Source organism: Penaeus vannamei, chromosome 12 (assembly GCF_042767895.1).
Source record: "Penaeus vannamei isolate JL-2024 chromosome 12, ASM4276789v1, whole genome shotgun sequence".
Classification (NCBI taxonomy): Eukaryota; Metazoa; Arthropoda; class Malacostraca; order Decapoda; family Penaeidae; genus Penaeus; species Penaeus vannamei.
In genome coordinates, this window is record NC_091560.1 from 32,122,723 (window position 1) to 32,144,102 (window position 21,380).

General features: G+C 39.6%; 1 protein-coding gene across 1 annotated transcript; it reads left to right on the forward strand.

Moving 5' to 3' along the window:
- The first annotated feature begins 4,176 nt into the window (after window positions 1-4,176).
- Window positions 4,177-10,118, forward strand: LOC138863532 (uncharacterized). The gene is made up of 3 exons (XM_070127699.1): window positions 4,177-8,657; window positions 8,699-8,799; window positions 10,042-10,118. The coding sequence occupies exons 1-3, from the start codon at window positions 4,177-4,179 to the stop codon at window positions 10,116-10,118; spliced, it is 4,659 nt and encodes a 1,552-aa protein (XP_069983800.1).
- The last annotated feature ends 11,262 nt before the right edge of the window (window positions 10,119-21,380 follow it).

Consider the following 21,380-nt stretch of genomic DNA (forward strand, 5'->3'; position numbering starts at 1 on the left):
AAAGATAATTTCGGTGATAATTAAAAAAAAGTGTGTGTGTTTGTGTGGAACAGGTCATATAAATTCGTGAACGCCTAGCTATTTCACCGAATGCAGAATTGCCTATTACACTTCGCCATGGGTCTTATCACAGCCTACAAAAACTGTGTAGTGTTTATGAACCCTGTTGTGTGCGTGGTTTACGTTCACCTTGAATTCTAGATAAAATTACAGTTACCATGTCCCGGGTCCCCACAACGAAAATAATCATGCCGTTATCGAGGACAACTCCTTCCGGGTGTTCTGGTCATACCGTGTGCCACGTTCCAAATTAAGGTCAGGTCATTGGCACTCGATAAATGTTTGCGGGGAAGTGGCGAGAAAACGAATTTTAATATATGCAAATAGCAGCACCTACCTCTTTCCTATGTTATTTGTCTCTCTTTCTTATGCTAATTATCACTGGTTAATTAGAGGAGGGAGTACAACATTATCATAACTCTGTCTCAGTAATATTATTATAATTCTCAATACTATACTGTAGTAACAATAGTAACTCGAGTAAAGCTAAAATATGGAGTGAGAAGAGCGTTCGTGAGTGGCAAGTGAAACGAAACATTCATTGGCAAGTAGAGAAGAACCCCGTTCACAGTCTGACATTTTATAGACGATCCTGCATGGTAACATTTGCATTGAAAATTATATCTTAAGAAATAATACGAGTTTGAAAATTATTTTAAAAATGTAGGATAGTCTCCGTCAGGATTTGAACCCGAGTCTACTGATTAAGAAACAGTCATGCTATCCACTACACCACAGAGACTTACGTGATGTAATGGTAAACCGAATTTGTATATGTGGATATAGAAACGTCTACCTATTTCATGTGTGTTTGTCTTTCTTTTCTTTCTTTCCAACGGTAATTATCACTGGTAGTACAAAATTATAATTTTGTTTCTGAAATGTTATTAGATGAATTCATCATGATCCGCCTGTTTACACAACGCATTCATATTCAGTACTATTACAATATTGTAATTATCTTTTGCGGCATTATTTCCATTTCAATTGCAAATCCTGGTCTAGGTCAACACGCAAGTTCACTTGGCGTGTTTTAACAGTCTGTAAGAGTATTGTAATACGAACAAGTTTGATACACCATAAAAATACTTTGATAATGACGACTATAATTATCATAACGTGCCATTACTGTAATGGCAATCATTATTATAACACTAATGATGATACTGTTGTTGTTTCGCTTTGTAGAAATTCTCACTCGTATATATTCGCGAACGTCTTGCTATTTCACCGAATGCAGAATTGCCTCTTACACTTCGGCATGGGTCTTATCATAGGCTACAATGAACCCTGTTGTAGGCCTATGCGTGGTTTGCTTTCACCTTGAACTCTCGATAATATTACAATTAGAATTACGAGGACAATTCCTTCCAGGTGTATTGATATGCTGTCTGACATGTTCCAAATTAAGATTAGGTGATTAGCACTCCTTAGATGTTTGCGGATAAGTGTCCTCAACTTGTGGCGGGACATTTGAAATCTCAGGGAAACGAAATTCTATATATGCAAATAGCAGCGTCTACTTCTTACCTGTGTTGTTTGTCTGTCTTTTTTCTTTCTTATAATTATAACGGGTTCATTACATAACTTTCTGTTTCATTAATATTATCAATAGGACTTTTATGACACGTCCCAAATTAAGATTAGGTGATTAGCACTCCCTAGATGTTTGCGAGTAAGTGTCCTCAACCTGTGCGCGCCGATGCAGACATAATAAAAATCCTACAAAGTTAGGTCAGTTATAAATTGACATGTCTTAATATATATTAATTCTATAGAAGTTCGCATAGAAGAGAAGAGTGATAATTCCCAACTATACTGTAATCATAGAAGAATGCTAAATTACGAATTGAGAAGAGTATTTATATGTAGCAACAACAAAATATAACGTTCAACGGGACCGTATTCACAGCCTGATACTATTCTTTAACAATTACAAATAGTAATAGTAGTAGTGATTATAAAAGTAATAAATGTCGGAGGTAAAAATATAGTTGAAAAAAGGTACATTAATAGTCCCCATCAGGATTTGAAGTTTACTGTTTCAAAGGCAATCATGGTACCCACTACATAAGAGGAACTAATATTTTAGAAAAAAAAAATATCCTTTAATTCATATAATTTATTGTACCTACCTCTTGTATATCTCTCTCTCTCAGTCTTTCTGTCTGTCTCTCGTCCCTTTTATGATGTCTATATATTTTAGTCTGTAAAACAAACGTGAATTGTTTCAAATTAACTCTGGAAAAGAATACAATAAGGACGAATGTCTTTCTTTTCCGCTTCGCACTCACTGAAAATACAGTTGCCTCTTACACTTAATCATAGGTCTTATTGTAACCTAGAAAAAAACTGTATGTATTGTTCTGTTGAATTCAGTGATTTCCCAATACGCTGGTTAATGGTGTGGGTATGATCCATTTCTGTAAATCTAACTATGAACCGGTTGCTTTCAGCTTCAACTCTAGATAAAATTAGAATGACCATGTTTCGTGTGTACACAGCGAAATTAACCATACTATCTTATCGAGGACATCTCTTTCTGGGTGCAGTGATATGGCGGCTGAGACTTTCCAAATTAAGATTAGGCGATTAGCAATCCTTTATTCTGGCCGGTATCTTCAACCTGTGACGCGCCGATCCGGATATGATTTAAACGCTTTTAGGTTGAATTTAAATCGAGATTTTTGAATATATATTCCAATCTACTACATGAATTCCAATCTATACAAATACACATGTTATACAGAAAGGCTAAATCCCAGTTGTAATAATAGATATTAAGTACAGGTTATGTGCGGTAACAATTGTATTTAAAACAAATCATGAAAAATTAATAACATGAGTTTGATAATGATTTTAAAAGTATGTGTTAGTCTCCCTTAGGTTCTGAACCCGAGTGTATTAAGAGGAAGTCATGATATCCACCTCATAATAATTATCGTCTTAGTAAAACAAATTTCTATGTTCAAAATATCAGCGCCTATTTCCTTTGTTGTTGATTTACCTTTTTCCTTTTTTCCCCTATGAAAATTATCACTAGGTCATTACTGGACGGAGTACATGATTATTCTGACTTTGTGTTTCTGTAATGTTAAAATGGTAATTCTCGTGATCCGCCTGTTTTCAAAACGCTTTCCATCCAATAATAATGTCTGGCGTTCATATTCAGTATTATTAAAAGAATATTGTATTCAACTTTTGATGCATTACTTTGATATTAATTGGAAATATTTTCTTAGCTCAACATGGCTTGTTTTCACAGCCTGAAAGGATATATTAATATGAACAAATTTGAATCATAAAAATACTATAATGACTGTATAGATATTATTATTATATACAGTGTACCATTTGGTTTATATAACATTTTATTTGTAAGCCCTGCATCCTACTTTACGTTTATAGTTATGGTCCCTCGGACATTCCAGGCAGGCACAAAACCCCTCAGCCAATCAGAGAGCGAGACAGCTGAGGCGAGGAGACTGCAGGTTGCATTTGTTTTGTCCTGCACCTGCCCGTTGTACTTTTGATGTGTGTGGTATTTTGCACCAATAAAGGTCACTTGCAAATCTGAGTTTTCAAGAACCTACAGACAAAGGAACACAGAAGATGGCGCAGTGATAAGTCTAAACTCTGCAAGTGAACCTAGAAGGCGCCGATTTGCTCCCCTCAGTGCCTAGCAACCGTCGTTCCCGCCTCCAAATTTGAATTTTCGTCGCGGATCTTACAGTGTCCGACAGTGTTATAGTGCAGTGATAAGTGATAGTGTAGTGTTAGTGCATATTGTGTTGGGAAGGTTTGCGGGAGTCTCAGCATCACCCCTAGTGCAACACCATTTTTTCTCGCCAACTCGGAGAGCGCACGAACCGCGTCCATCCCCTCCGAGTTCCGATCGGTGACTGACTGGACTTCTCGCCTCAACCGCCATCACCGAGCGCGGCCGTTCCAGCAACGCGCAAAACCTCCCCCGCCACACATGCACTTACCACGAACTGTAGAAGAATTCGTTCATTTTTTTTCGATATTCACGCCCAAGAACGAATCGTTGCACTATTTCAGGAACTAAAATTGCACTGTTTGTAAGATCAGCTCGTCAAAGACACCAAACTCGATATGGCTACGCCTCAGGAAGACCATTTTCAGGCCGGAAATGATGACTTGGGTGATGGTAGTGATGACAGCGGCGAGCCAAACGTCCTTGAGAGAGGCGAGGCCGATGTACCACCATCCCTCCCACCCCCTCTCACCCCTCACCCTTCCAGCCCCTCGCAGCACAGTCCAGGTAACCAAGAGCTGCAGTATTTGATCCACTACCTCCAAGTTACCCGCATTTCTGACGAGGAAAGACGACGACAAGACGAAGAAGCACGACGAACAGAGCTACAAGAATACCGTCTTCAAATGGAGCAACAGCGACAGCTAAACGACGAACGTTTCATGCAGCTACTCAGCATGATAGCTCCCAAGCCCCTCCAGGTACAGCAAACCAGCCCAGAACAGCAAGCACCAGCTGCTCACCAGCTTTCGCCTGTTCCACCTGTTGCCACCACGTCAGGATCTCCACATGCTCCCATTACTGCTCCAGTCATGGGTAAACCTATGATACCCAGCCCTCCTCAGCTACAGTCCGACGTCACCTACCAACTGTTCCGTCAGTGGCGTCGCAAGTTCGAGGACTATTCTGTGCTAATGGGCCTCCACAGTCTACCCCCAGCCACACAACACATATACCTCCGCACATGTGTTTCGCTGGAAGTTCAACGGCTGCTGCATTACACTCTGGCAATACCTCCTGACTCATCCATGCCAGTAGTCCAAGTCCTCGACGCTTTACAGCAGTATTTCCGCAACTCGCAGAACGAAGCCCTACGACGCCGGGAACTCCTTTCCTGCAAGCAGACGCCTGGTGAGCCCTTCTCTGCCTTCTACGCCCGCATGAAGGACTTAGCTGACGAAGTTGAACTCTGCACAGGGGACCGCACTACCTGTGCTGCAACACAGCTTAAGATGATTCTTTTGCTGGGCGTGCGTGAAGAGGAACTCGTGCAGCGCCTTGTCTCCCTTGACAGCCAGGCATCTTTAGATGACTTTGTCACCTGCTGCAGAACCTTTGAGTCCTCCAGGGCCACTGCATCTGCTATCGTTGCTGCCCCCAGCCAACTCAACATCCTCTCTTCATACAAGAGGAACCAACGCCGCCAGACGATGACAGCTACGACCAAGCACACGCCTCAACGCTGTCAGTCTCCACCGTTGACCAAGGACTTGCCCGCCTCCTGTAGGTCTTGTACCCGTCAACATGCCGTGGGACATTGCCCAGCAAAAGATAGTACCTGCCCAAATTGTGGGTACAAGGGTCATTGGCACCATACGCCCCGGTGCCCAGCAAAGGACTCTGAATGTACCACTTGCCACAAACAGGGTCACTTCGCCAAGTGCTGCAAGTCCACCAGGAAGACCTCTACCAACCAAACTCGTAGAGCACGTAGAGTGTCCACCGGCAGGACCCCTAAGCCAGTTAATGTCGTCCTGTCCTATGGCTCAAAGTCCTCCCAACTGCTGATGCTACCTGACACTGGGGCTGATATCACGGTGATTGGCCCGAAGCACCTGGACTCCTTGGGAATCCCCAGATGCAATCTTTCACCCCCGCCTGCGACTGACGTCCTCACAGCAGCAGATGGGTCATCCATGACTCCAGCTTTGGGTTGTTTCGAGACCACCCTCCAGCTCGGTCAAGCGTCCTGCAAGGCCATTGTTCACGTTCACGAGGACATCCTTACACCTCTGCTCTCGTATGGCCACTGCGTGGACTTGGCCATCGTCTCTCTAGATTTCCCAAAGCCCATCCTCTCTGTGACCCACGTCAACAGATGTGCACAGCAGATGCCTGCCTCGGCAATGTCGTCCCCCACTACTGCTCGGACCTACTTCCTACAACACTTCAGCGACGTCCTTGTGTCTAAGACTGACCTCCAGACTACGCCACTGAAGATGTCTGGCCCACCAATGAGGATCCACCTTCAGCCAGGTGCGACACCCTTTGCCATACACACGCCTAGACCTATACCTTTCGCCTACCGGGACCAGGTCAAGGAGGAACTTGATTCCCTGGTGCAGCAAGGGATCATTTCGCCCGTCGGTGACAAGCCCTCCGAGTGGTGCCATCCGATGGTCCTGGTACCTAAGCCTGGCAATGGTGTACGCATCACAGTGGACCTCACACGCCTTAACTCCCAAGTGTCCAGGCCTACACACCCATCGCCCACACCCGCTGACGCTATCCGCACCATCACTCCATCTGCCAAGTTCTTTACTAAGGCAGATGCATTACATGGATATTGGCAAATGGACCTTGCGGAGGAAGACCGTCACCTCACAACATTCATAACACCTCATGGGCGCTACTACCACTGCAGAGGACCTATGGGATTTGCCGCTACTGGGGATGCCTACTGTCTTCGCGGAGACCTGGCTCTGCAAGGCATCACCAACTGCGTAAAGGTAGTGGATGATATCCTCCTCTTCGACAGTGACTTACCGACTCACCTCCGACGAGTTTTCCAGATGCTATCCAGGTGTCGCGCCCACAGCATAACCTTGAACAAGGACAAGTTCATGGTAGCCGCCACCAATGTCAGTTTTTGTGGATATAATATCTCTCCAGAGGGCATCGCTGCAGACCCTGAAAAGGTTGCAGCCATACGAGACTACCCTACACCCTCCAATATTACGGACCTCCGGTCGTTCATGGGTCTTGTGAATCAGCTAGCCGACTTCTCACCAGAGATTGCGGCCACTGCCCAGCCTCTCCGCCCTCTGATGTCACCAAAACGGTCCTTCACTTGGACCCCAGACCATGACCAGGCATTTGGAAAGGTCAAGGCTGCCCTCCTATCGCCCCCAGTCTTGGCTCCTTTCAACCCGAAACTGCCAGTGACTCTTCAAACTGATGCCTCTCGCCTCTATGGTCTGGGATACGCCTTATTTCAGGAACATGGCCACGGCCAGCTCCGGCTCGTCCAGTGTGGCTCACGGTTTCTAACCGACGCTGAGTCACGCTACGCCACAATCGAGCTGGAGATGCTGGCTGCTTCATGGGCCATGGGAAAGTGCCGCCTGTACCTTGCCGGCCTCCAGCACTTTACCCTTCATACCGACCACAGGCCATTGATCCCAATCCTGAACCACTACACGTTGGATGCCATAGAAAACCCCCGACTCCAGCGTTTGAGAGTGAAGATGGCTCCGTATGTCTTCACCGCTGTGTGGCGCGCCGGCAAGACCTTGTGCGTCCCTGACGCCCTCTCTCGGGCACCTGTCAGCCACCCCACATTCGATGACGAAGAAGAGTGTACCATGACAGCTGCACACGTCCGGTCCCTTGTTTCTACGAATGCTACCTCAACAGACGGCCAGGCCACAGCTCCTATCCTCGACGACGACAGGACTCTACAGGAGCTTCGCGCCGTCGCATCACAGGACCAAGATTACCGCCGCCTCCTGGAGTACGTCACCACAGGATTTCCCTCCAACCGCTACAGCCTACATGCTTCCATCCTCCCGTACTGGAAATTACGGGACAGCCTGTACGCAGATGGAGAGCTTGTGCTACATGGTCCCCGCATCGTTGTTCCAGCTACACTCCGCCGTCGCACCTTGACCCACCTCCACGATAGTCACAGAGGAGTCGAAGCCACCCGTCGTCGCGCCAGGCAGACTGTTTATTGGCCTGGCATCGACTCTGACATAAAGAGTACAGTCGAAGCGTGTGACTCCTGCCAACGTCTCCAGCCCAGCCAACAGCAGGAACCCTACCTATGCGATGACCAGCCATCACGCCCCTTTGAGTCTGTGTCTGCTGACTTTTTTCAAGTAGCTGGGAAGTCTTTTCTGGTCATTGCAGACAGACTCTCAGGGTGGCCCATGGTTACTCCCTGTGGTCAAGACACAACCGCAACTAAGGTCATGCGCATGTTTTGCCGGTACTTCCGAGAAGTCGGTGTACCTGTCCGCCTCAGGACCGATGGAGGGCCCCCATTCACCAGTGAGGAATTCAGGAGGTTTACTGAACGCTGGGGTGTCCACCACCTTGTGACGTCCCCACACTATCCACAGTCTAATGGCCACGCCGAAGCTGCGGTCAAGTCCGTGAAGTACTTGATCCTCAAGACGGCGCCTGACGGCAACATCGACTGTGAGGCGTTCGACCGGGGCCTGCTAGAGCTCCGGAACACCCCAACCCCTGCTGGCCGCTCTCCTGCCCAGATTTTGTATGGCCATCCTCTTCGGACTTGTGTCCCTGCCCACCCCCAGTCCTTCTCAGCAGAGTGGCAGACCAAGTTTGACGACTGGGACCGCCGCGCCGCTGCCCAAGCCGACCAAGTGACTAGCCCAAATGATAGCCATGCCCGTCCTCTTCCAAGGCTATCTGTAGGCCAGCGTGTCTGCATTCAGGATCACAAATCCCTCCGATGGGATAAAGTCGGTGTAGTCATGGGCTGTGGTAGGTCCCGACAGTATGAAGTGCGACTACCCAGTGGACGCGTATGGTGGCGTAACCGCAGACATCTCCACCCAGTGCCAGTGCCCAAGTGTGAACCCTCATTCTTGTCCCCTGTGTCCCCTTGCCAAGACCAGGAAACAGGGTCGTTACATGTTCCTCCCGTTACCCCACGTCGCTCACCCAGACTCGTAGCAAAGAGTCCCGTATCCGCTCGAGATACCGCTACGAGCGTAAAGGGAGGGGGTGTATAGATATTATTATTATATACAGTGTACCATTTGGTTTATATAACATTTTATTTGTAAGCCCTGCATCCTACTTTACGTTTATAGTTATGGTCCCTCGGACATTCCAGGCAGGCACAAAACCCCTCAGCCAATCAGAGAGCGAGACAGCTGAGGCGAGGAGACTGCAGGTTGCATTTGTTTTGTCCTGCACCTGCCCGTTGTACTTTTGATGTGTGTGGTATTTTGCACCAATAAAGGTCACTTGCAAATCTGAGTTTTCAAGAACCTACAGACAAAGGAACACAGAAGAATGACGAACATGTCTTTTATTGTCTTTCACTTTCTCTCCCCCTTAATCACGAAATGACTGTCTAATAAATGTTTTATATGAAGTAATTATCATAACTTGCCAGTGTAATGATAAACCTTATTATGATTACAATAATGATGATACTGCTGTTGGTTCGCTGTGTAAAAATTCTCACTCCTATATATTCGCGAACGCCTTGCTGCTAACGGAACGTAGAATTGCCTTTTAGTTACAAAACCCTGTTCTGTGTGTCATTGAGGGCAACTCCGTCCGGGTGCAATGATATGCCGTTTAATGCGTTCCGAATTAAGCTTAGGTGTTTGCAGGTAAGTGTCTTCAAGCTGTGGCGCGCCGGTGCAAAGATGATATTATTCCGACACATTTAGGTTCATTATCAGTTGATATGTCTTAACATGTATTCCCATTATTCATTCTATAGAAACTCACCTCTAAGACAAAAGTGATAATTCCCAACCCAAGTCAAGTTACTAGATGAAAGATGAAAGATGAATTAGAACATTTTTCTCTATCATTCGTTACGTATATTAATAACAATCGTGATTATAAAAGCAATAAAATGTAGGTAGTAAAAAAAAAAGAAAAAAAAAGGGAGGGGGTCAAAATTATAAAGAAAAGAAAGAAATAGTCATGCTATCTTCTACACCACAGAGCCTTTCTTAATATGTTGGGAAACGAATATCTATGTATGCAAAGAAAATCGCCTACCTCTTTCCTATGTTTGTCTGTCTCTTTTTTTCTTTCTTATGCTAACTAGTACTTTTTCCATTACAGGGGGAAGTAGGTATTATTCTAACTTTGTGCTTCAATAATGTTACTAAGATAATTTGCTTGATCAGCCTGTTTTCAAAACGCTTTCCATCCAGTAATTTTGTCTTTATTTTACAAATTTAGTTTACTTTGGTATTCATTTTCAGAACTACTACAAAAATATTGCACTTGGCCTTTGCTGTACTACTTTAATATTAATAGTGAAAACTGGCCTTCAACCTAGGTCAGCACGCTAGTTCACCTGGCGTCTTTTCGCGCCCTGTAAGGATATCTTAATATGAACAAATTTTATTAACCATGAAATTACTCAGATAATGACGAAAATCTCTTTTTCATTCTCGTTCTCTTCCCATTCCTCTCTTCCTCTACTCCATTATCATGAAAAGAATAATTGTGTAGCAGATATTATACACATTATAATTATCACAACTTGCATTATGGTACTGACAATCATGAAGATAACTTTAGTGATGGTGATACTGCTGTTCTTCCTCTTTGTAAACATTATTACTCGTATATATTTTCGAACACCTTGCTACTAACTGAATGTAAAATTGCCTCCTAAACTTCGCCATAGGTCTTATCATAGCCTACAAAAGCCTGATGTGTGCATGGTTTGTGCTCGCCTTTAAGAGGAGGTAAAATTACAATTGCCATGTTCCGTGTGTACACAGCGAAAATAGTTTTTTATTATTATTATTATTATTATCGAGGACAACTCCTTCTGGATGTACTGATATGTGAGACTTTCGAAATTAAGATTAGGTGATTAGCACTCCTTAGATGTTTGCGGGTAAGTGTCTCAATTCGTGGCGCGCCGATGCAGACATAATCTATTTCCAACAAAGTTAACTAATATGTGTTGATATACATTTCCATTGTTTATTTTATAGAAATTCACATATAATGCAAAAGTGTTAATTCCCAACTGCAGTGTAGTTACTAGATGAAAGATCAAATAGGTATTGAGAATTGAGCAATATAATCTGGAACGATTATAACAACAGTGATTATGAAAGCAATTAAATGTATGCGGTGAAAATATGGGTTTAACAATTTTAAAACAGGAAGCTTAGTTTTCCGTCGGGATTTGAACCCGAGTCTACTGATTAAGAGGCAGTCACGCTATCCACTACACCACAGAAGCATCTGTTAAAATCCAGTAAAAACGAATTTCTATATAACTAAACGAGCAGCGCCTACCTCTTTCTTATGATTATATATATATTTTTTCCTTTCTTATGCTATCACTGGTTCATTACAGGAGGGAGTACAATTATTAAGATAAATTTCATGCTCCACTTTTCAAAACACTTTACATCCAGTAATACTTTCTTTATTTTGTAAATTTAGTTTCACTGTCATTAAAATATATATATATATAACAATTCCTGCACTACGTTGATATCAAATGTAAATACTGGTCTTCTGCGTAGGTCAAGAATCTAGTTCAAACTTGCATGAAAATTAGCAAAACGAGTGTCTATATAACTAAATAACAGCACCTACTTCTTTCCTATGTTGTTTGTCTCTTTTTTCTTCCTTATGCTATCACTGGTTCATTACAAGAGGAAGTACAATATTATCTTCACTTTGTGTTTCAGTAATGTTATCAAGATAATTTTCATGATCCGTCTGACACGTTCCAAATTAAGATTAGGTGATTAGCACTCCTTAGATGTTTGCGGGTAAGTGTCCTCAACCTGTACGCGCCGATGCAGATATAATCAGAAAGTTAGGTTAATTATAAGTAAAATTGTTTCTTACTCTTAGTCATACGTCTTATTGAAACTTACAACAAACCGTAGTGTCCTATTGAATTCAGTGGTTTTCTCAATACACTTGTTTTTGGTGTGGATATGATCTTTGGCTGAATATCCAACCATGAACCCGGTTGCTTTCAGCTTGAACTCTAGTTACAACTACGATTACCATGTTTCGTGTGTACGTAGCGAAATTATTAGATATATTATCGAGGGCAACTTGTGTGTGTACTAATATGGAGTCTGAGTCGAAATTAGGATTAGGTGATTAGCAAACCTTTATTTCTGGTCAGTGTCTTCAACCTGTGACGCGCCGGTCCGGACATTAACGAATTTAGCTTAATTATCTTATCTTTGAATATATATTCCGATTTATGATTCTCTACAAATAACCATGTTATACAAAAATGCAAATTCCCAGTTGTGCTATATATAGTACCTCGAGGAAGGGCGTTTTCCGTAGCATTCGTGAGTGGCAACTGAAATAAAACTTTCAGTGTTAAATAGAGAAGAATCCCTTCCACTGTCTGACATTTTATAGACGATCATGTATGGTAATAATGGCACTGAAAATAAAATCTTATTTATATGATGTTTGAAAATAATTTTAAAAATTTATGAATGTTAGTCTCCATCAGGATTTGAACCCGAGTCTGCTGATTAAGAGGCAGCCATGCTATCCACTACACCACGGAGACTTAATTGATGTGAGAGTGAAACGAATTTGTATATAGCTATATTGAAGCGCTTATTTCCAATGTTTGTTTTTCTTTTTTCTTTCTTTCTTTTCTATGATAATTATCACTGGGTCGTTACAGGAGGGAGTGCAAAATTATGATAGTTTGGTATTTCAGTAATGTTATTAGGGAATGTTCATGATCCGCCTGTTCTCAAAACGCATTCATATTCTGTATTATTACTATAATATTGCATTTATCTTTCACGGATTTTCTTTTTTTTTTTAATTAACTGTAATTCAATTCCTGGCATAGGTCAACAGGCTAGTTCACGTGGCCTGTTTTGACAGTCTGTAAGGGTATAATAATATGAACAAATTTGATTCACCATAAGAATACTATGATAATGACGAACGTGTCTTTTATTCTTTTATTTCTCCTTCTCCTCCTTTATCATGAAAATAACAATTGTTTAACAAATGTTATAACTATAATAATTTTCATAACTTGCCCTTATCATAATCACAATCATTAATATAATACCAATGATACTGCTGTTGTTCCGCTTAAAAAAATCAACCTGGTTGCTTTCATCTTGAACAATAGATAAAATTAGTATTACTATGTCTCGTGTGTACACAGCGAAATTGATTATGTTGTATTATCAAGGACAACATGTGGGTGTATTGATTGGGCGTTTGAGACTTTCCCAATTAAGATTAGGTGATTAGCAAAACTGTTCTCTGTCGGCGTTTTCAAACTGTAACCCGACGATCCGGATGTGACTTTAAATTGAACCTGAAGTCGTTAAATCAAGATTTTTGAATATACATTCCAATTTATTATTCTACACGTGATACAAACTTGCAAATTCACAGTTGTACTATACTAACGCGAGGAAAGCTAAATTATGGGAAAAAAAGCGTTTTTCCGTAGCATTCGTGCGTGGCAAGTGAAATCAACTTTCAGTGGTAAGTAGAGAACCCAGTTCACAGTCTAGCATTTTATAGATAATCAAGTATGGAAACAACTGCAATGGAAATACAAATTTTAAGAATATAATATGAGTCTCAGAATAATTTTAAAAATGTATTTTGATAGTTTCCGTCAGGATTTGAACCCGAGCCTACCGAGGCAGTCATGCTATCCACTACTCCACAAAGACGTAAGTAACAAAAAAGCAAAACGAATTTGTATCTATGCATACAAGATGCGCCTACCTATTTCCTGTGTTGTTTGTCTTTTCTTTTCTTTCTTTTCTATAATAATTTTCACTGGGTCATTACCGGGGGAGGGGGGTACATAATTGTTATAATTTTGTTTTTCACTGATGTTATTTGGGGAATTTTCATGATCTGCCTGTTTTCACAACGCCTTCATATTCAGCACTATTACAAAATTGTATTTACCTTTTGCGGCTTTACTTCCATATCAATTGCAAATCCTGGCCAAGGTCAACACGCTAGTTCACGTGGCGTGTTTGGACGGTCTGGAACGGTGTGTTAATGTGAACAAATTTGATACATCATGAAATACTACGATAATGACGAACGTCTGTCTTGTATTCTCTTTTTCTCACTTTCTCTTCCTTCTCTCTTTTTTATTCTCTTTCCCTTCCCTCTCTCTCATCCTCTCCGCCCTTATCAGGAAAACAATAATTGTCTACCAAATGTTATATATATCATAAATATAACACCATTATCGTAATTACAAACACTAAGATAACATTTAGCGATGATGATCCTGCTGCTGTTAATCTTTGCTAAAATTCTTACTCATATATTCTCGAACGCCTTGCTAACTGAATGCAGAATTGCCTCTTACACTTCGCCATAGGTCTTAAAGCCTACAAAAGCTGTGAAGTGTTTATGAACCCTGCTGTGTGCGTGGTTTGCTTTCACCTTGAACTCTAGATGAAATTACAGTTGCCATGTTCCGTGTGTACCCAACGAAGATAAACATTCCCTTTAATCGAGAATAACTCCTTCCGGGTGTATTGATACACCGTTTGACACGTTCCAAATAAAGAGTAGGTGATTAGCACAACTTAGATGTTTGCGGGTAAATGATCTCAACTTAATCAAAATCCAACAATGTTAGGTTTAGCATAAATTGATGTCAATATACATTAATACCGGTATTATATAGAAATTCGCATATAATGAAAATGTGACAATACCCAAGTGTACTGTAGTTCACAGAAGCTATGATATGAATCGAGAAGAGCATTTATGGATATCAACAAAATATAACGTTCAACGGTACCCTGATAATTTTTTTATAGCGATTATATATATTAATAATGGTAGTGCTTATAAAAGGAATAAATGTAGGCAGTGGAAATATAGGTAATAAAATTATATAAAAATAATCTATTAATAGTCCACGTAAGAATTTGTTATTTTCATGATAAAGAAGGAGAGAGAAAGAGAATAAAAGACATGTTCGTCCTTATCTTCGTATTTTTATGGTGTATCAAATTTGTTCATATCAACATATCCTTACAGACTGTCTAAACAAGCCACGTGAGCTAGCGTGTCGACCGAGGCCAGGATTTACAATTGATATCACAGTAATGCCGCATAAAATAAATACAATATTCTTATAATAGTACTGCATATGAAAGCGTTTTGAAAACAGGCGGATCATGAAAATTCCCTCAATAACATTAGTGAAACACAAAATTATAATAATCTTATACTCTCTCCTGTAAGTAGCCAGTGATAATAATCATAGTAAAGAAATAAATTATAAGAGAAAGACAGACAAATAACATAAGAAATAGGAAGGCGCTCTCATAAGCATATATATAAATTCGTTTTACCTTCATATCTTGTAAGTTTCCGTGGTGTAGTGGATAGCATGACTGCCTCTTAATCAGTAGACTCGGGTTCAAATCCTGACGGAGCCTAACATAAAACACTTTTAAAACTATTTTCAAACGTTAAGATTTTATTTTCAGCGAAAGTGTTACCATACACGATCGCCTACAAAATGTCAGACTGTGAACGGGGTTCTTCTCTACTTGTCAAAGAATATTTCATTTCACTTGCCACTCACGAATGCTTCGGAAAAACGCCTTTCTCACTCCATACATTTGCTTTCCTCGAGTGAGTATAGTGCAAATGGGAAGTTGCATTTTCGTATAACGTGTATTTGTATAGAAAATTAAATTGGAATGTATATGGAAAGATACTGATTTATAATGAACATAAATTTATTTAAATCTCACACGTCAAATCAGTACCCCCAAAAGTTGTTCTCGATAATATAGTTAATAAGTTAATTTCGCTGTTTAAACACGAAACATGGTAATTGTAATTTTATTTAGAGTTCAAGCTTAAAGAAACCGGGTTCATAGTTGGATATTCAGCCATGGATCATATCAAAACTATTAACCAGTGTATTGTGAAAACTACTGAATTCAATACATTTTTTTGTAGGTTACGACAAGACCTATGACTAAGTTTATGAGGCAATTCTACTTCCAGTGAACTAGTAAATCGTACACGAATACATATTAGTGAGATTTTTTTCAGAGACAACAGCAGTAACATTATTATTGTTATCATGATTATTATCATTATGGCAATAGCAAATTACAGAAAATATTATGGTGATAATATGAACAGTATTTTTTGGCAATTACAATTATTTTTATAATGAAGAGGGAGACTGAAAAGAAAGAGATTGAAAGACATTCGTCCTTTTTGTTTTGTTTTTCAAGGTAGATTTGAAACAATTCACGATTTAATTTCCATTGTGGCTTTTACTATTCCATCTTTGTATAAAGGAGAATAGACTAAAATATAGACATCATAAAAGGGACGCGAGGTAAACAGACAGACAAGCAGACAGACAGACAGAGATGGAAGAACGAGGTAGATAAAATGTTTTTATATTTCAAAGGATACATTTTTCTTAAACAGTTCGTGTTATGCAGTGGATAGCATGTCTGCCTCTGAAACAGTAGACTCGGTTTCAAATCCTGATGTGGACTATTAATCTACCTTTTTCACCAATATTTTTACTGCATATATTACTATGCACTCATTACTATTATTACTATGCGTAATCGTTATAGAATAGTACCAGACTGTGAACAGGGTGCTGTCGACCGTGTATGTTTTTGGTTCCTACAAAAACTTGCATTAATACTTGACAATTTATAATTAAACTAACTTGGAATTTCATTATGTCTACATCGGCGCGTACAGGTTGAGGACACTCGCAAACATCTAAGGAGTGCTAATCACCTAATCTTAATTAGGAACGTGTCACGTGGTATATCATTTCACCCGGAAGGAGTTTCTTTTGTGTACACACGCAACGTGGTAACTGTAATTTTACCAATAGTTCAAGGTGGAAGCAAACCACGCACACAATAGGGTTCATAAACACTGTATAGGTTTCGTAGGCTATGATAAGACCTGTGGCGAAGTGCAAGAGAAATTCTGCATTCAGTGAAATAGCAGGGCGTTCGCGAATATATATGAGAGAATTTTTACAAAGCCTAACAACAGCAGTATCATCATGTGTTATTAAAATGATTGTCATTAAGATAATGGCAAGTTATAATTATAATTATTACATATATATAACATTTGTTAGACAATTATCTTCATTATAAGGGAGGAGAGAGAGAAGGAAGAGAAAGAGAATAACAGAGAGAGAGGGAGGGAGGAGAGTGTGAGAAAAAGGGAAGAGAAAGAACAGACGTTTGTAATTACCAAAGAATTTTTATGGTGTATCAAATTTGTTCACATTAACATACCCTTGCAGACTCAAAACACGCCACGTGAACTAGCGTGTTGACCTAGGCCAGGATTTACAACTGATAACAAAGTAATTCCGGAAAAGAATAAGACAACATTCTTGTAAAAGGACTGAATATGAATGCGTTTTGAAAATGGGCGGATCGTGAAAATTCCCCTAATAACTTTACTGAAAAACAAAATTGTAATCTTATACTTTTGTAATGACCCAGTGATCATTTTCATATGAAAAAAAGAAAAGGACAAACATAGGAAATAGGTAGGCGTTCCTATATGCATATATAAACATTCGTTTAACTGCTACCATCTAAGTCTCCGTGGTGTAGTGGATAGCACGACTGCCTCTTAACCAGTAGACTCGGGTTCAAATCCTGACGGAGTCTAACACACATACACTTTTTAAATTATTTTCGAACTCATATTTTCAAGATTTTATTTTCAGTGCAACTGTTATTGTGACAATTGTTATTGTGACATAATTGTCTATAAAATGTCAGTGGAAGAGGTTCTTCTCTACTTACCACTGAAAAATTGCGAAAACGCTCTTGATCAAGTTGCAGATATTTTATTTTTCTACAAAATGAGCCATAATATGATAATTTTGGACATATGGTGTGCCCGGAATCCTTTGACCCACCCCTAAAGGTGGAGTTCCGAGATATCGGCATTTTACGTTTCTTCATCTTTCCAAGGCTATCTTGATATCAACAAAACAAGGCATAAGATTAGTCTTTCTACACCATAATCCTCTATCATTCTACCTGTCTTGCGGACATTGGCAGCACGTAACGGTTTCTCAAAATCTTACGTATAATGCGGAGTGGTGGCAGCGATCTGGGGGTCTATAGGCCTACATTGACCATTTTTAAAAGTTTCTCAAAAAAAAAAAATAATAATAATAATACAGCCATTCTGATTTCATGTTTGAATAGAACTATCTTTCTACTATTATATGCAGATTTTTGAGAAGTTGACCTTACTTTTTCCTTGGTGAATATTTTCCGAAGGTGACTATTTTAACACCCTAATAGGAGATTTTGAAAACATATGTCACTTTTACAAGAACCACGTGAAAATATTGCAAATCCGCATGGCAGTATGTAATAGAACTATTATTCAGATACAAAATGAGACATAATACTTTAAAATCGGACCGATTATACGTGTGCTATGCGTAAAAATATGAAGGACCTAAAAAATGCGATCTTATTCCTTTTTATTATGTTTACATTTTACATGACAAATCATGTACAGAATACTTGTATTTGATATAATTATCTATCATTTACCTATTATTGATGCTCTAATGGGGTTTTACAACGTATAATATTTGTCGAAAGAATCACTTTTCTCCAGTCGGACGGGTACCAAACACATACTTTTCCCCACGCGGCGGGGCCGTCCTGGACCATGAAAATCGTCTTTTTAAATCTGCGGAATAACTCTACGGGGTCACGTAGCCAAATTTCACTCTCAGACCCCGTGGAAAGACGAAAAACAATTATATGGCGATGTGAAAATTTATATATAAGGTATATGAGCACATATAGATAATTTTCGTGTACCCCATGACCTTTTGTTTATTTATTTTGCTACTTCCGTTTGTTTCTTTGTTTGTTTGTTGATTGTTTATTTGTTTTTTTTGTTTGTTAGTTTGTTTTCTAATATCTCTAAAAGTTATAAACACATTTTAACGAAATTTTAACCAAAGGTGAGTTTTAACCTAACTTAGACGTGGTGATGCGGACCATGGTTTGGATCCAGGATTTTTTGTTCTAACCCGAAAAGTTCTGAACAGATTTGAATAAAATTTTAACCTGAGGTTTGTCTTAGCCTAATTAATATTCCATAAAATTTTGGTGGTGATCCGGAATATTTGGCAAAACTACCCCCCATGGAGGGGGGGGGGAGGTTTGCATTTTCGAAATGTTTTACTCATAAATCAAAGTAACTATGTATGATGAAAACATAAAGAAAAGAAAATACACCATATGAATAACATATGTTTAGTTATTTGTATGGAAAATTTCTTCATTGTTATTTGGACGCTTGCCCGGATTTTTTTATATTATTCCGAAAAAAAAGAAGGTTGGTCTCATCTTATGTGAAATATGATAAGCTTTCAGAAAATATCCTTAAATTTTTATTATCTCTAATCATTGCGTCACAATTGCCGATTTTCTAAGGTAACATCAAAAAAATAATATTTCGGTCGACATCGAAAATCGCTGCTACCACCTAAAAAATAACGGTCGGGCCTTGAAATTTTCAGGGGAGAACCGGGGGCCTAGAAACTCCTTGAAAATGCATCAAAGTCAATTCCGGCAAGAGGGGCGAAAATCGCCGAAAAATAACCAGAAGGTCCCCTGAAGGTTTCATTTCAGTTGCCATTCACGAATGCTACGGAAAAACGTTCTCACTCCATATTTTAGCTTACCTTGAGTTACTAAGCATTATTGTATAAGGTATAGTTTTTATACAATGCCCGGATCGGCGCGTCAGATTGAACATATGACCGGAAAAAAAAAGGTTTGCAAATCATCTAACTTTACTTAGGAAATTTTCAATCTCCATATTAGTACACCTAGAAGTTGTCCTCGATAATACAAGTTAATTTCGCTGTGTACATATGAAACATGGAAATGGTATTTTATTTTATGTACACCATTAACCACAATATTGTTCAGTAGATTTTGTAATTTTAATGGATAGCATGACTCTCCCCTAATCAGTAGACTCGGGTTCAAATCCTGACGGAAACTATGGATGTTCTTTTTAAAAATTGTAAAATCAATTTTTTCTCTGCATACATTTTATTGCTTTCATAATCACTGTTGTTATTAATGTTCGTAATTGTTCCAGAATAGTGCCAGACTTTTAAACAGGGACTATGAGCTTACCTTCTAGCGTTATAGTTTACTGTTGCTGCCCACGAATGATAGAGAAAAATGCTTTTCTCAATTCCTATTTGATCTTTGATCTACACTAATGTTGGAAATTGACATTATTGTATTAGATGTAAATTTCTATAATAAGAGCGATGGAAATGAGATATTAAGACATATCAATTAGCTTTGTCGGAATTAGATTACGTCTGCCCCAAGTTGAGGACACTTCCCCTAAACATTTCAGGAGTGCTAATCACCTAATCTTAATTTGGAAAGTATCGCATATCAGTACATCCAGAAGGATATAAAACACACTCATTTTCCCTGTGTACACACGGAGCTTGGTAATTATGATTTTACTTCGATTAAATCAAATCCGGATCGGCGCGTCACAAGTGGAACACACCGACCCGGAAAAAAAGGGTTTGCTAACCACCCAATCTTAATCTGGAAAGTTACAAACACCATATCAGTGCACCCAGAAGTTGCCCTCGATTATATAGCTTAGTTAATGTTATCTAGAGTTCAAGCTGAAGCAATCGGGTTCATATTGGATATTCAGCCATGCATCATATCCACTACAATGACCAGTGTATTGAGAGAACCAATGAATTCAGTAGAATAGTTTTTGCAGGTCGTGATATGACCCATGACAGTGCAAGAGGCAATTGTTCTTCAGTGAGCTAGTAAGGCGTACACGAATACATATTAGTGAGGATTTTTTTTCACAAGAGACAAAAGCAGTAACATTATTATTATCATGATTATTATCATTATGGCAATAGCAAATTACAGGAACTATTATGGGGGATGATATGAACAGTAATTTTTTGACAATTACAGTTATTTTTAAAAAGAAAAGGGGGACTGAAAAGAAAGAGATTTAAAGACATTCGTCCTTTTTGTTTTGTTTTGTTTTTCATGGTAGATTTGAAACAATTCGCGATTCAATTTCCCTTGTGGCTTTTACTATTCCATCTTTTTATAAAGGAGAAAAAACTAAAATATAGACATCATAAAAGGGACGCGAGGTAAAGAGACAGATAAACAGACAAACAGAAATGGAAGAACGAGCTAGATAAAAAGTTTTTATATTTCAAAGGATACATTTTTCTTAAATAGTTCGTGTTATGTAGTGGATAGCATGTCTGCCTCTGAAAAAAGTAGACTCGGTTTCAAATCTTTATATGGAATATTAATCTACCTTTTTTCACATCAATATTTTTACTGCATAAATTACTATGTACTCACTACTATTATTACTATGTGTAATCGTTATAGAATAGTACCAGACTGTGAACAAGGGGCTGTCGACCGTTATGTTTTTGGTTCCTACAAATGCTCTTCTCAATTCGTTTTTAGCTTTCATCTATTAACTACAG